Source organism: Artibeus jamaicensis, unplaced genomic scaffold (genome assembly GCF_021234435.1).
Source record: "Artibeus jamaicensis isolate MK-2021 breed Jamaican fruit bat unplaced genomic scaffold, CSHL_Jam_final contig_1998, whole genome shotgun sequence".
In the NCBI taxonomy this organism is placed as follows: Eukaryota; Metazoa; Chordata; class Mammalia; order Chiroptera; family Phyllostomidae; genus Artibeus; species Artibeus jamaicensis.
In genome coordinates this window covers 11,550,289-11,567,158 of record NW_026521407.1, presented here as the reverse complement: position 1 = coordinate 11,567,158, position 16,870 = coordinate 11,550,289, and the positions used below count along the sequence as shown (strand labels likewise).

Genomic DNA, 16,870 nt, shown 5'->3' with positions numbered 1-16,870 from the left:
CACCTCTAAAGCTGTTCTGCATGGTTTTGTTTTTAGAAAAATAACGTCAGCCATTCATATCATTAAAAACCAACAAAAATTAGTATTTGGGACTACATGGCTGGACTGTTCACAGAATCACAATCTTCAGAAAATACTTGGCATTTATACTCCAACAGGAAAAACTGGATCTTAAGTCTTTTTTAAAAACTTAATATTTGAGATGTAAAGTTGCAAATTCCTTGCATAACAGAACAAAAAATAATAGTACCTTTCTAGTGGTAAATCATAACGAAATAATCGAGAAGAAATAAGCCAAGTTGGATACCCAGTGCTTTGGATGAATACCAGAAATTTGGCCCATAGACACCTCAGCATACTGTATCTCCAAAGAATCCATCTACTCTCAGAATAAAGGCCCTGCCTTAAAAAATCTTATTCTAAAAATACTCTTCTATGAAAAAATTTCAGGTACTCTGTAGATTTGACTCCTGAGCATAACAAATATGATTAAATCTGCATTTCTCAAAAACCTAGTTCAGGTTCAAGGCAAAAATGATCATCTTTCTCCATGAGCACTGTCTAATATAATTCCTAATAGGGTTATAAGCTCTGTTAGAATCAAAAACAGTGTTACCCATTTGGTCACAATCAAATGACTTCAAAAGTGCTTGACACAAAAGTACAGTTCTTGTTTTCTTTTGCAGAATATTAAATAAATTTTCACTTTGGGCAACACTCAAATTCCATATATTCTACAATGTGATGCAAAGAATGCTCTACTCCTGTGACTCGGAAGAAATGCATTATAGTAGGGGAAGGACCACAATATAACAAGGAAAAAAATCTATGAAAACTACAAGTTGGCAAAACAAACAATCAAGAAATATGATAGAGCCCTAGCCGGTGTGGCTCAGTGGACTGAGTGTTGTCCTGAGAACCAAAGGGTTGCCAGTTCAATTCCCAGTGAGGGCACATGTCTGGGTAGCAGGCCAGGTCCCCAGGTCAGGGTATGTGACAGACAACCAGATACATGTAACTCTTGCACATCGATGTTTCTCCCCCTCTTTCTGTCTCCCTTCCCCTCTCTCTAAAAATAAATAATATATTTTAAAAAAGAAAACAAGTAACAAAAAGACAAAAACTTTAATTCAACTATTAAGAGTTACTGTGATGACGAAGAAGCAGGGAAGCACAAACCACTGATCTGAATAAATGGCCGTTAAATACAATGATGACTTTCTGTGGGAAAAGAGGACCCACAAATCTTTAGTTTTTCACTTTTAGTTAGGGAACAGATTTTCTCTCAGAAATAACTACAGAAAAGGAACTTGCTTTTCTTTTAGGTAATAATTTTCAAAAGATTATACCATATGGCAACACTCAACAAATATTCATTACCACTGTATACCAACCAAATATTCTGCGATACAATAAAGATATAAAAATAGCCTACAAATCTAGCAATAAGAGGAAAATTAGCAACTAAAATATTTTTTATAAAAAATACAGGACTTCCCACCAAGATGGAGGCATAGGCAGATACACTGTGCCTCCTCACACAACCAAAATTAAGGACAATAAAAATTTAGAAACAAAAAAACAGCAAGAACTGACAGAAAAATGAACTGTACAGAAGTCCAACAACCATTCATGCAGACCAGTAAGAGGGGTGAAGTTGGTGGCCAGCAGAGAAGGGTCATGGCAGGAAAAGCAACTGTTAGTGGACCCGAGCATGGGGGAGCATGGGGAGGCAACAGGCAGACCCAGTGAGGTGCGCAAGGCCGCTGGCTGACCTCGGACACACATTCGCACGAAGATAAACCAGGCGAAACCGGGCAGCGAGACAGACCACACAACCCAGGGCCCCACTGCCAGGAAATAAAGCCTAAAGGCACTGATTGAAAATACTTGTGGGGGCTGAGGTGCCAAGAGAGACTCCCAGCCTCACAGGAGAGTTTGTTGGAAAGACACACAGGGTCCTAGAACATACACAAGCCCACCCACCCAGGAGCCAACACCCAATTTGCTTGTGGGAAGCAGCAGAAGGGATTCAAATCCAGGAGAGACCAGAGCAAGTGCCATTGTTCCCTCTCTGACCCCACCCCCACATACAGCATCACAACCCAGTGGCTGGGTTGCCCCACCCTGATGAACACCTAAGGCTCCACCCCTCATACATAATAGGCATGACCAGACCAAAGAAAAATGGCTCAAATGAAGGAACAGATCAAAGTTCCAGAGCCAATACATCTAAGCGACCAAGAGATAGCCAACTTATCAGATGCACAGTTCAAAGCACTGGTGATCAGGATACTCACAGAATTGGTTGATTTTAGTCACAAATTAGAGGAACATATGAAGGCTAAACTAATTGAAATGAAGAGAAATGCACAGGAAAGAAATGGTGATGGAAAGAAAACACTGAACTCAAATCAATGGAGTAGACCTGAAGGAAGAAAGAAACAACCAAACAGAAAAGAATGAACAAAAAGAATTCAAAAAAATGAGGAGAGGCTTAGGAACCTCCAGGACATCTTTAAACGCTCCAACATCCGAATTACAGGGGTACCAGAAGGGGAAGAGGAACAGCCACCAGTGGAAAACTTATTTGAACAAATAATAAAGAAATTCCCCAATCTGGCAAAGGAAATAGACTTCCAGGAAGTCAAGGAAGTTCAGAGAGTCCCAAAGAAGTTGGACCCGAGAAGGAACACACCAAGGCACATCATAATTACATTAGCCAAGATTTAAATGAAGAAGAGAATTCTAGAAGCAGCAAGAGATAAGGGGACAGTCACCTACAGAGGAGCTCCCATCAGACTGTCAGTGGATTTCTCAAAAGAGACCTTACAGGCAAGAAGGGGCTGGAAAGAAGTACTCCAAGTCATGAAATCCAAAGACCTACATCGAAGATTGCTCTATCCAGCAAAGATTTCATTTAGAATGGAAGGGCAGATAAAGCCCTTCTCAGATAAGGTCAAGTTAAAGGAGTTCATCATCATCAAGCCCTTATTATATGAAATGTTAAAGGGACTTACATAAGAAAAAGAAGATAAGAAAGATGAACAGTGAAAGGACAGCAATCTCACACTTATTAACAACCATACCTAAAAGAAAAGCAAATTAAGAGGACAGCTAGATCAGGAGCAGAACCATAGAAATGAAGATCACATGGAGGGCTAGCAACGGGGGAGAGGGAGGAGGAGAGAAGGGTGGAGAAGGTACAGAGAATAAGTAGCATAGATGGTAGGTAGAAAATAGACAAGGGTAGGGCAAGAATAGTGTGGGAAACAAAGAATCTAAAGATCTTATGACACATGGACATGAAAGAGGGGGAATGTGGGTAGGAGGGGGTGTGCAAGGTGGAGGGGAATGAAGGTGGAGATTTGAGACCACTATAATAGCATAATCAATAAAATATATTAACAAAAAAAAATACAGCCCTGGCTAGTGTGGCTGAGGGGGTTGAATGTCATACTGAAAATCAAAAGGTCCCGCCAGACCACACGATTGGGTTGTGGGCCAGGTCCCCCACTGGGGACATGTAAGAGGCAACCAATCAATGTTTCTCTCCCTCTCTTTCTCCTTCCCCTCCCCCCTCTCTAAAAATAAATAAATAAAATCTTTAAAATGAAATAAATAAAAACATTAAGTCCTATAATAGCACATACCACTGACACTGGCTAAGGAGCAAGAAGAGTTAGAAGGACATCAGTATTCTGGAAAACAAAACAGCAAATGAAAAAGGACTGAAAAAAGAGGAAATGTAACTGGTTCAATATAACTATCACGAAGGAGTGTTGTTGAGGTGAGGAAAGGAAAGGAGGAGGAAGAGGGGGAGAAAAGTGGTTAAGGATGACCAAAAATGATGCTATAAAAATACACTGTGAGAATTTCACTGTAATTTGACTCATATTAAGGAAATAATTAACAGAACAGAGTGACATTTAAACTACTATGAAAAGCATACTCCATTTATTCAAGGAGGTAGACAAGAGGGCAAACATGTAAAAAAGACACTGGACATGTCTCCATACACAGGCATGCACCTGTGTGCACACACACACACACCCCTTCTAAAAATAGAAAATAGTGTCTGAGATGAAAAATTCACTGGGTAGATAAACAATATAGTGGATACTGCAGAAGAAATCATTAGAAAACAAGAAGAGGCACCAGCAGAAACTACAGCTATGGTACATTTATACAAAGGAATACTACCCAGCCATAAAAAAGAAAACTTTAACCTTTGCAAAAGCATGGATGGACCTGAAAAACATTATGCTAAGTGAAATAAGCCAGTCAGAGAAAGACAAATACCATATGATTTCAGGACAATGTATGAATCAGGAAACAAAACTGCAAAGTTTTAGAATACAGGGAACAAAGCCAACACTCTACTGGATGCAAAAGAGAAAAACAAGCCATATACAAAGAAAAAGGTATCAAAATGGCTTCAGACCCTTCAACCATAACACTAAACCAGTGCCTTCAAAATTCTGAATTACTATTATTTACAAACAAGTATTATTACCCAGCCAAATTATAATTCAAGAATATGGAAGAGCCCTGGCTGGTGTGGCTCTGTGGATTGAATACCAGCCTGGAAAATGAAGGGTTGTTGGTTCACCTCCTGGTCAGGGCCCATGCCTGGGTTGCACACCAGGTCTCTGGTTCACAGTGTACAAGAGGCAATCATTTGATTTAAAAGAAAATAGAAAAGAATATGAAAGAATAAAGATATCTTTAGACAAACAGGGTCTACCACACATCTCTTTTCAGGAAACTTCTTAAGGACTTACTCCATCAACATGAGCACATAAAGCAATATGGGCAAAAGAGAGGGATGGGGCACTCTTTTTCCATCTTATGTATTCAGGTACATATATAACTGTGATGAAAACAAATCTAAACAAATTAACCAAACACAATAAAGGAGATATGCATAATTTTTGCAAGTCAAAATTGAACGTTTAGATATGTGAAATCATATTTTAAAACCTAATAGTCTTTAAAGTAAGCATATTATTGTAGATGGAGGATTTCTTTTATCCTTACCCACGTATATTTTTTAATTGCTTTGGGGGGAGAGGGAGAAACAGAGGGAAAGAAACGATTGGTTGCCCCCTGTACATGCTCTAACCAGGGATGATTGAGCCCACAACCTAGGTATGTGCCCTGACCAGGAATCAAACCTACCCCCTTTCGGTGTACAGAACGACATGCTAACCAACTGAGACACACCAGCCTGGACAGAGGAATTATTTTTTTAATTAGACAAAGTAAATTAAACTTACTAAATTCTACTAGCAATATTAACTTTTACAGCTTTGCTGAGAAAAGTTGAGCATTAATAATTGATGTAAACAAGAGGTTTGTAAATGAAATGCAACAAAAATCTGCCTCTGTCCATTACATACAAAAGAAACAAAGACACGGAACAATCCTTAAGCAATAAAGTTGTTCTTGATTTTAACCATCCACAAAGCTGACTACTCAAAAAACCTTCCAGGAAATAATGTTCTATACTCTTCTTTGTCAAAAGATTTCACCAAAACACAAATGCAACAGACAATGGAGCAAGAGGAAAGTGCAAAGGAGAGAGAACATAGAGCTGGTATCTGTATATTTCACACAGTTCAACAACAAGGAGAAAAATCTCCCCATGACTTCAGGATACTGTTACCTTACCACCTCCACCATTCCTGTTACAATTAAGCAGATTTAATCACTGCCTTAATCTTTAACATTACTTATGCATACAATAATGCACATGGTAGTTTTAATAAACATCATTCTCAACAATTTAGGGAATGAATGAGAATTAACTGCTTAAAGAAGTATTATGAGGAAGATTCCTCAACTTCTGGCTAAACTTTATAAACACAATAGAATTAAAGTATTTTAAAATCCTCTTTTAAAAAATATCCTGAAGTATTCAAATAATATTAATAGGACTATTTTTAGTGCACATATGAAAACATGGAGTGAACACAGACAAGTTAATGAGAAAACAGAACCTTTAGAAAGCTCAGATCATTAGGCATCCAAATAGCAGATTTAATTTAAAAATGTACTTTATTTTAAAAAATAATAAAAACAAAACACGATTTTTAAATACAACATTAAAAAGCATTCATTATTAAAGCAGAGATCCAAGGTCAAAAGCCAGAAAATATTCTTCTGACATAGCTGGAAATACAAACAGCACGCTCATCTATAATGAAGATAATGACGAAAAACCAAGCTCTCCAAGGCAGTAAGTATAATTGAGAAGAAGAGAAGAGACACAAGAACAACAGAGACCTAGGGAATACCCAGAGAAGAAAGGTGAACCAGAAACTTAACAAAAGCAGCAGTAAGCAAGGAAGGGGTCTGGGAACAGCGATGCCATTCAAACCAGGAGAGAAGCGGGCTTCCAGAAAGAGCCAGCCAAGTCAGAGGCTAACCCAAGATCAAAGAAGAAGAAGATAAATCAAAAACACAGCAGAAAGTGAATGGCCATATTGAATTGGTTAAGATTACCTACTTCCATCTCAACTGACAAGACTAAGAGTTTATCTTGCGGGGAGGAGGAGAAAAGGTATAGACACTTAGAGGAAAACAGACTTTAGTTATCATTCTTGCTGTCGTCTGTAGTCCAAGACCAATAAAAGAGAGACTTTCTGAATGATTTGTTTCTTCTAAAAGGATACACTCACCAAACTGTGGAGCAGGCAAGATTCTGGCCGCCCGAATTGGGCCATGTCGAACGGAAAAGAGCTCCTGAGCTTCCCCACTGATCTGCATGGAAAACAGAAAAAAGATTGCAGTAAATGAAAACACAGGTCAGTACACAATCGATCATATGAAAATAAGATTCTTAAGTGTTATCATAATTTATAATCTGAAATGTAATTCACACATATATACATTTATGGTTGATCATACACATTCAATATATTCATATCCTAAGTTATTTTTAAAAATTAATAGAGCATGCACTTGATATGAATAGAAGAATAACTGGTCTGCCCTGAAGTCCATAATTTTTATCTTTAATAAATGACTAAGTCAGTTCAGTTCCTACATGACTGCCTTCCCTTTTAAAGCAAAGCAACTACGTTGTTGTTGTTGTTTTTTTAATTAGTATCCAGTTTTCTGTGTAAGTAAAAGATAAATATTCTTAAATATTTTTTGCCCTGGCTGGTGTGGCCCAGTGGATTGAGTGTCAACCTGTGAACCGAAGGGTTGCTGGTTCAATTCCTAGTCAGGGCACATGCCTGGGTTGCGGGCCAGGTCCCCAGTAGGGGGCACACAGGAGGCAACAGGTTGATGTTTCTCTCGTACATCCATGTTTCTCTCCCTCTTTTTCTCCCTTCCTCCCCTCTCTCTAAAAATAAATAAAACCTAAAAATATTCTTAGTTATTTTTAAAAGAAGATCTTAAATGTTGTACTGACTTTCACAAATATGTAGTAAAAGAAAAGGCAAAATATATTGCAAACAACACTGAACTGAAATGTCAATGACCCAGTTACCAGTTATGGTTCTGTAACTAACTAGCTATTAACTGACCTGATACCTGTTCCTTATCACATTTCTAGTATCCAATGCAGTATAATTCCCTACAGTCATCACCCGTGAACACTTGATCTCTGCACTTATCCACGCTACAGAACTCCAACTTTGCTCCACTTGACCAACACCTTCCCACTGCCCCCACTGAGAAGGTAAAGGTGCTGAAAGACATCAAACATACTTTTAATTTCCAAATTCAATGAATAAAAGGGATAGGTAAGCATCACTAAACATCCTCATTTTCATTATACACATGACACTGCCTGAATGCCCATTCATTTTGAGTCCTATGAGATTTATTCCTCAGATATGAAGAGTACAATAATCCATTAATCCAAAGGCAAAGGGAGTATGCTAATACATGTGTCAAGCACACAAAAACAACTGTTTTTCAAAATTAGTGGTTCAAAAGAAAGTTTACTGCTAATTGGAACAGATTAAATTTGAGTTAAGAAAGCTTTCCAGACTACTTTAAGTAGTAATGTAGTTCCCAATACACCTCAACAGTTGTCAAGTGTTCGATGGAATATGTAATATCCGATAGGGAAAAAGGGAAACATTATACAACTAGTTCTAAATATCCTAGAACTTATAACAAACATAATAATGATAAACATTTAATAGAGGAAACATGCTGATGGTATCTTTTTTAAAAACAGGCCTGCCAGACAAGCAGTTTAAAATATCAACAGTGTATACATTATAAAATAAAAGGCTTATAAATCTTCCAATATTAAAATATAAGGTTGTAGAACTGCCTTTTATATTAACTACTTTTTTAGATCTTCATCTTCTCTTCTATCATAATTTAAGTGCTCTAATCTATAATATTTTTGTTTCTTATAAATGTTAAATTATGGTAATGCCTAAAGAGCCATCATATTCATTTTCCTTATAAAAGTCATTATAACCTATTTATTGGCCGCAATGGCAAATCCGTGTAATAGCACCTGGGACGCAGAGGACAGAGGGAACGCTAGACTCTCCCAACTAACTGTGCAACAGCACCACCTATCACCAATCAGACACACGGAGGTTATAAACTCAGCATAGCAAACTCTAAGATTCTCCTCTCTACAAATTCCTCTGTGAACACTAATTTGTCAATGAAAACCAGGGCCATTAGATACTGCAGCTTTTAGTCTACATTTGTTATTATTATCAAATAAAATGTAAAACTGGAAAAAAAAACCCTTGCTTTAAAAGTTACTTTGTTCAATCTCCCACCCAAAGAAGTAATCATACATTCTCTGAAATCTAAAAATCACCAAATCTAAAATCTTTTATTTTAAACACACTTTTACTGAAAGGTCTATCGCTAATGTAATCAATTACATTACAGATGTACTACTGGCTCTCCCCACCAAAGCTTCGAAGTCATTTACTTTATGAAAATAAATCATCTCTTAGGCAATGGATATTCTTCTGCAACACACATACTATTTCTATTAAACAGAAAATAAAAAATAGAACTTGTTGGGAGAGAGGGGAAGGGGACTAAATGGCAATGGGAAAAATATAATAAAAATAAACATAAAAACTAGAAAATACAATTTGCATTGAATTTATAATTAGGATAATGAAAAACACTCCTCACTATCACAAATAAGGTTTATACCTATAACAAATCATAGTATTCTAACACAAAATCTACTCTATACTATTATTTCCATATGCCACAGGTCTAGCATTTAACTTTTAGTCCCACCAAATAAAACCCTAAAGTTTAAAAAGATTAATCGTATTTAACTGAGCTCCTGTACTAAATTACACTAAAAAATAAAGAATAAAACAAACCTGTCTTGGCATGCTCACAATACAATACATGTTTGTTATCACTGGATTAATACACAAGAGCTTACTGTGATACACAAAAACATTTTGAAATCTGAACACACAATGCTTCTCAGACTAATGGCTTTCAAAACAAACCTAAATGCCAGCTTCTACTCTAAATCCTTTTTTAAATGTCCACCAACAGGTAGAAAAAAAGCATTAGGACAGATTATAAAATGCACCCTCACATTCATTACCTATCCTTCACTGCTTGTAAGTTAAGTTCCTAGAAGCTTTGTTTAATTATAACATAAGGGAAGGAAGAGGGGAAGAAATATTCTGTCACTACTTGTAGATATTTGTGAATATGTTAAATCGAGACTGTTACCAGCATAGTGTAAAGTATCCTAAGTGAGTCACAAATGTCAAACTTCCCGGAGGCAAGAACTCTGTATGTGCAAATCCTATACTGGATGACTATTTCCGAACAGACAGTGCTACTGAATTGTATACAGATGAGATGTGCACATTTTAGAAAGGACACAGAGAGGATGGACATGTTCTGCTTTAGCTGCCGTTTTCAATTGCCTCTAGTATTTTCTACATTGTGTTCACTGGTAATTTTGCTCTCAAATAAATAAGTGTCAAGACTGATTACATTTCTAAAGGCTTTCAAAGTGATTTTTAGGTTTCTTAAAAAGAGCTCATTGAAAATGGCAAAGAACCTCAGAGATGAGGATTTTATAGATCCTGAATAGAATTACCAGGAGCTGTAAATTCACTTTTAAACCAACAATAATAATAAATCCAAGGGTAGAACTAGAAGGAAGGAGTATATCAAACAACGTTCCACCTTCCTGGCAACTGCGGTTACTTGGGGAGAGGAGGAAACTTCTCCAATAGCTCCTCCTGGGTCTCTGCCTTTGTTCTTACTGGCATTTTAATTTCTGATGACAGACTTTTGTTGTTTGGAGCATAAACCGGACGTACCAGTTTGGAGGCACAATAAGGAGAACAAAGAATGATTTGTTCACACTGTAGGAAAAAAATCTTTTCCAACCATAGAAAATAGCTTTCGTATGGTGAAAATATGCAAATTACATACCAAACCAAAAAAGTTGGGGGGAAAGTACAAGTTTAGAATCTCACAACTCAATCTAAGGCAAAAGGAAATTATAACAGCCGAGACAATAATACACACAGAGAAAAAGCTATAAAAGTTGTGGGAGAGCTTTTAAGTACTTTTAGAGAATTCTAAAAGCAAATGAAGGTCATCTAGCCCTCAGAACCAAACTTGTCTTTGAAACCCCCATAACTTTTCAGACACATCTGACTACAACATGGAAAATTTAATCAAAAACCAAGGACAATAATGATAATGCTTTACAACGGCGCAGAATGAGGACAAGAGTACTTATTTACAGCTCAAACTACCCTTTTATTTATTTATTTATTTATTTTTTTAAATAAGGTCTCAGTTTGTTTTTTCTAATTGATTTTTAGAGAAAGAGAGGAAGGCAGGAGAGAGAGAGAGAGAAGCATCAATTTGCTGTTCCACTCATTCATACATTCATTGGTTGCTTCTAGCATGTGCCCTGACCAGAGATCAAACCCACAACCTTGGAGCATTGAGACAATGCTCTAACCAACTGAGCTATCTGGCCAGGGCTGTTGTTCCCCACCCCACCCCCACCCTACCCCCCACACCCCCTGCCAACTACCATTTAGGCACTGGTCAAATAGAGAATTGTGGTCTGCAACTGATTCTTTTTAGCAAACACCATCATAAGATAACAGGTATAGTAGAAGTAACACATAAATCATATGTATATGTACAAGTTAATAGATTTTCAATGTTGATGCACCTCTGCTACCCTCACAGACAACAAACAGAACATATGGATACTCAGAAGGTCCCTCCATGCCCTTCCTAGTCACAAAGCCATCTCAAGAATAATTTTAACCACTATCCTAAACTTGTAATACTTTATATAAGTTTTACTCGCTTAGGTTTATTTAAATGAAAACACATATTGTATACAGTACTCCCCCCCTGACTGTGGAGCTACAATTCCAAGACCCCCCATGGAAGCCTGAAACCATGGATAGTAGTACTGAATCCTGTACATAAATTACGTTTTTTCCTATAATATATACCTATTGTAAACTTAATATGTAAATTAGGCACAGTAAGAGAACAATAACAATAATAATAAAATAGAGCAAATATAACAACATACTACAGTAAGAACTGTGTGCCAATATATGTGTTTCAGGTTATCCTTTTTTTTAAACAGATTTTATTTATTTATTTTTAGAGAGAGGGGAAGGGAATGAGAAACAGAGGGGGAGAAACATCAATGTGTGGTTACCTCTCACACGCCCCCTACTGGGGACCTCGCCTGCAACCCAGGCATATGCCTTGACTGGGAATCAAACCCATGACCCTTTGATTCACAATCCAGCACTCAATCCACTGAGCCACACCAACCAGGGCACAGATTATCTTTTGAATCAGCTATAACAACTTGCCAAACATCTCATTAATTAATTAGTGAAATAAAATTTATGACACATCCTTTTCACACTTGTGATTGTCATGATCTTACCATTTCCTTTTTAAGATTTTATTTATTTACTTTTAGACAGGGGGAGAGAAACATCAATATATCAGAGATATATCAATCAGTTGCCCCTCACACAACTCCACTGGAGACCTGGCCCTCAACTCAGCCATGTGCCCTGACTGGGAATCGAATCTGCAACCTTTCAGATCACAGGCTGGGACTCAATCCACTGAGCCACACCAGCAAGGGATATCTTACCATTTTTAAAATAATGTCATAAAGAATACTGCTATAAATATTATTGCACATATCAGCTGGTGGACATATTTCTTTTGGGTATATATTTTTGGGTATTATTTCTATATTAGAAGTATGTGCATATTTTATAGATTTTAATGAGATCTATAAATTTTAATAAAATAACTTTCTATTTACCACTTTACACTTCCACCAGCATTGTTAAGAGTTCTTGCTGTGGCTGGTGTGGCTCAATGGATTGAATGCTGGCCTGCGAACCAAAGGGTCTCCAGTTTGATTCCCAGTCAGGGTACATGCCTGGGTTGGGGGCCAGGTCCCCAGTAGGGTGCTCGTGAAATGCAACCACAAATTGATGTTTCTCTCCCTCTCTTTCTCCCTCTCTTCTTCCCTCTCTATAAATAAATAAATAAATAAATAAAATATTTCTTTTTAAGTTCTACTTGCTCCACATCCTCTCCAACAGTTAGTGTCAGCCATGATGGGTGTTCAGTAACATTCACACTATGGTTTTTACATTTTCTTCATGACTAAGAACTTCGCTTTTATATACTTATTGGAATTTAGTAATACTATTTCATGAATGACTGTTAAAGTCTCCTGCCCAATACAGTTACCTGATTTTTTTAAATTACAGATTTAAATTCATTAGGCATAGTGAACAAACTGTATAAATCAGTCTCTGGAAAAAGCAATGCTGCCTCAAAGTAAATATATACATGGTCTATTATAGTAACCCTCCATTAGGGCAGATGACGTGAGACATTTGTCCTAAAGGACCCTTGGTTTCCAGATATATATATATATAAGATAAACAGTACAGAATATGAATGAGATTCAAGAACTCATTTCAGTAGTTCTGGAAAAAATAGAACAGCTTTGTACCTAATTGAATTCATATTTTAATCCCAAATCCTGTCATAAGCAATCTTTCCACCCAACTAATGTACAAATGGTTGGCTTATACCAAAATAATATCCCTTGAAATGAAAAAAATATTGATTTGTAAAAATTCATACAAACATTCTAAGAAAACCAGTCTCTGCTAAAAAGAAACATATAAAAATCATTGTTTCCCCTATACCTCAAGCAGTTCAAACACAAAGCATAATGATCAGTAGTTCTGTTTCCTTTTTTAAAAGATTTATTTATTTATTTTTAGAGAGAAAGGGAAAGAGAGGAAGAAACAGAGGGAGAGAAACATCAGTCGGTTGCCTCTCATGTGCCCCTTACTGGGGACCTGGCCCCCAGCCCAGGCATGTGCCCTGACTGGGAATCAAACCGCAATCCTTTGGTTCACAGGCCAACACTCAATCCACTGAGCCACACCGGCCAGGGCTGTTTCCTGACAGACACTTTAACAAGCTTTAATCTCTAAAATAAAAATAAAATAAAATAAAATTTAAAAAAGGTACTGATTTACATATTTTTCAAAATGGCTACATCATATGTAGCAAATCACTTCTAGGTTGAAAATATGAATTAAAAGAGTAAGCCCCCTGGCTGGTGTAGCTCAGTGGATTGAGCACGGGCCTGCGAACCAGACAATCGCGGTTCGATTCCCAGTCAGGGCACATGCCGGGGTTGCAGGCCAGTTACCTGCAGGCCACTTCCCAGCAGGGGATACATGAAAGGCAACCATACATTGATGTTTCTCTCCCTCTCTCCTTCCCTTCCCCTCTAAAGATAAATAAATAAAATCTTTAAAAAAAAAAAAAGAGTAAGCCGCCAGACATGAAAGAAAATAGAGAAAGAATTCTCCACGTGCATCCCAAGCACATCCTGACTTTCAGTCAAACATATCTTTACGCAAACTTCTCTGGACAAGTAATGGTGCTAGTTCCACCTAGGATGACTAAGGGAGTCAGAGCAGTCAACAGGTGGGGCCCTGGAAGTTTTACTTTTTCACCAAAACAATGGCTTATGGCAACAATGCCAAATATGTACTGCATACCAGATCATCAGTTACAAATACCACACAGCAACAACATCGATGATTCTAACAGTTTATGAATTAGACTTGTGTTTATTAACTATACAAATTTGCTAAATCTGAGTTTAACTTTTAAAATAAGGGTGATGACATATCGATCTAACAAGGCAACTGTGTTAAACCGTGTATTTAAAATACATAACACATAGTTGGCACTCAAAAGATAGTTAAATCAAGAAGATGCTTGTTGAATGAACGAACTGATAAATGACTGAGTCTATATTGGCTCATTATTCAGTCTTAATGGTATTAAGTATAATTTGCCATTGCCCCACTGTTCTTAAAGCACATTAATATTTAAGACCTGGAAATTTGTTATAATACCGTATCATAAAACACACTTTGGCACAACTCATTCTCAAACCCACTGATATTTTACTTCTATGCTTTCTGGCTTGAGGAAAGAACTGCTCTGGAGATGGTAAGCAGCAAGTCATCCGCACAGATTTTATCACACTGTTCTTCCCTCTCCTGCTCAGTACCAAGGCAGTCTTCTATCCTCTTTGACAAACATCCCACACTCATTTCAACCTTTATGTGTTTATATAATGTTTCTACCTGCAACAGGTTTTCCTGCCAACAGTAATATAGCAACAGCCCATTTAAATTAACAAATGAAACCCTGGCTGCTGTGGCTCAGTGGATTGAGCTCCAACCTGCAAACCAAAGTGTCGCTGGTTCCATTCCCAATCAGGACACATGGCTGGGTTGCAGGCCAGGTCCCCAGTATGGGGTGTGTGAGAGGCGACCACACATTGATGCTTCTCTCCCTGTCTTTCTCCCTCCCTTCCCCACTATCTAAAAAATATAAATAAAATCTTTTAAAAAACAAGAAAAATTTAAATATATATAAATGTAAGGTTATCAATCTTTTCTAATTATTTCACATGTATTAACCATACAAACACAACCAAAAAGAAGTTCCTTAAAAAGATCATTGTTTAGTAGTTTTAAAGTTTAAAAGTAGCAGCAAATAAAATGTTTTCATTAAGGAGAAAAATGTGGACTATGGACTTTAGTTATTAATAATGTGTTAATATTGATTCAATTTAACAAATGTACCTCACTAGTGTAAGATGTTAATAGGACAAAATGGAGGAAGAGAAGGTACATGGAAATTCTCTGTACTTCCATTCAATTTTTATGTAAAACTAAAATTGTTAAAATAAAGAAGATATACAGGTGGGGCAAAAATAGGTTTACAATTGTGAGTATGCAAAATAGTTTATTCTTTTATTATTATTATTATTATTAATGTATTTTCTTTACAGACAACTGTAAACATACCTTTTTTAAAAAAATGATTTTATTTATTTACTTTTAGACAGAGGGGAAGTGAGGGGGAAGGAAAGACAGAGAAACATCACTGTGTGGTTCCCCTACGGGGGACCTGGTCCACATCCCTAGGCATGTGCCCTGATTAGGAATTGAACCAGAGATCCTTTGGTTCACAGGTTGGAGCTCAACCCACTGAACCACACCAGCCAGGGCTGTAAACCCACTTTTGCCCACCCTATATATAAATTTTAACATCCCCTAATTCCACTGCTCCCTAAAATAAGGATGAAAGGTAAAAACATAGAGAAACGAGGGAAATAAATAATGAGTTCTTACACTGAAGAACTCAGTTTCTAAAGCAACAAAACATCCTCACTTAGCCTATTTAAACATAGCCAAGTGTTAGAAACAGCCTAAGTGCCCATCAGCAGATGAATGGGTTAAAAAACCATGGCACATTTACACAATGGAATACTATGCAGCAAAAAGAAAAAAAAAGAAGGAACTCCTACCTTTTGCGACAGCATGGATGGAACTGAAGAATATTATGCTAACTGAAATAAGCCAGTTGGCAAAAGATTAATACCATATGATCTCGCTTATAAGAGGAATCTAATGAACAAAATAAACTAACAAGCAAAACAGAACCAGAGACATGGAAACAGGGAACAGACTGACAGCTGCCAGAGGAAAGGGTTGGGGGGGAGGGGTGGCAAAGACGGAAAGAAGGGGAAGGGATTAGTCAGAGAACATGTATGAATGACCCATGGACATGAACAACAGTGTGGGGGTTGACTGTGGGAGTAGGGGGTGGGTAGGGCAAAGGAGGACAAAGGGAGAAAAATTGGGACAACTGTAATAGAATAAACAAGAACAAAAAAATTTTAAAAACAAGTATATACCATAGTTATCACTTTGCTAACTGTTTCACATGTAACAATTATCTGTACTGATCATACAGATAACTCAAGTGAATCAATCACTTCCTTAAAAGATTCTTCTCATTACTTACTTTAAAAGTCACAAGAATAAATTTTTTAATTAGGGAGAAAAGGTAAAACTAAAAAGAGAGGCAGGGAAAGGGGTGGGAGGTATCATCTTATACTAAGGTATTTAATTTAGTTACTCAGCAACAAAAGGACCTCCCTGAGCTACATGAGTGGCTATTATAACTACAAAGCAATCTCCAAGAAGAGCTGACAGTCTCTCTCTAGAGGCACCCTGTGAGCCCATTTGATGATGTACTTTCATTTTAGACATAAGTAAACACGGAGAACTATCCCCCCAAAATGACCAGACCAAAGAGGCATCAGAATCTCCTATCAACACACTGTATTCAAAACAGCTTTTAAATTCAGGCCTTTTTTCTCTCACAAGTCTCACTGCCAGGGGGTGATTTTCCACATTATAGCTCAGCTCCAAAAATTTCAAAAACTTAAGATAGCACAGTTTGAGGAAAG

General features: G+C 37.2%; 1 protein-coding gene across 10 annotated transcripts in view; it reads right to left on the bottom strand.

The window, feature by feature from the left end:
* The window catches only part of BCAS3 (BCAS3 microtubule associated cell migration factor), a 493,516-nt gene that overhangs the window by 438,927 nt on the left and 37,719 nt on the right, over positions 1 to 16,870 (bottom strand). For all 10 annotated transcript variants that reach the window (XM_053655011.1, XM_053655008.1, XM_053655033.1 and 7 more), the window contains exon 6: positions 6,684 to 6,765. In XM_053655011.1, the coding sequence (XP_053510986.1) occupies positions 6,684 to 6,765 (82 nt within the window). The remainder of the gene's footprint in view (positions 1 to 6,683; positions 6,766 to 16,870) is intronic.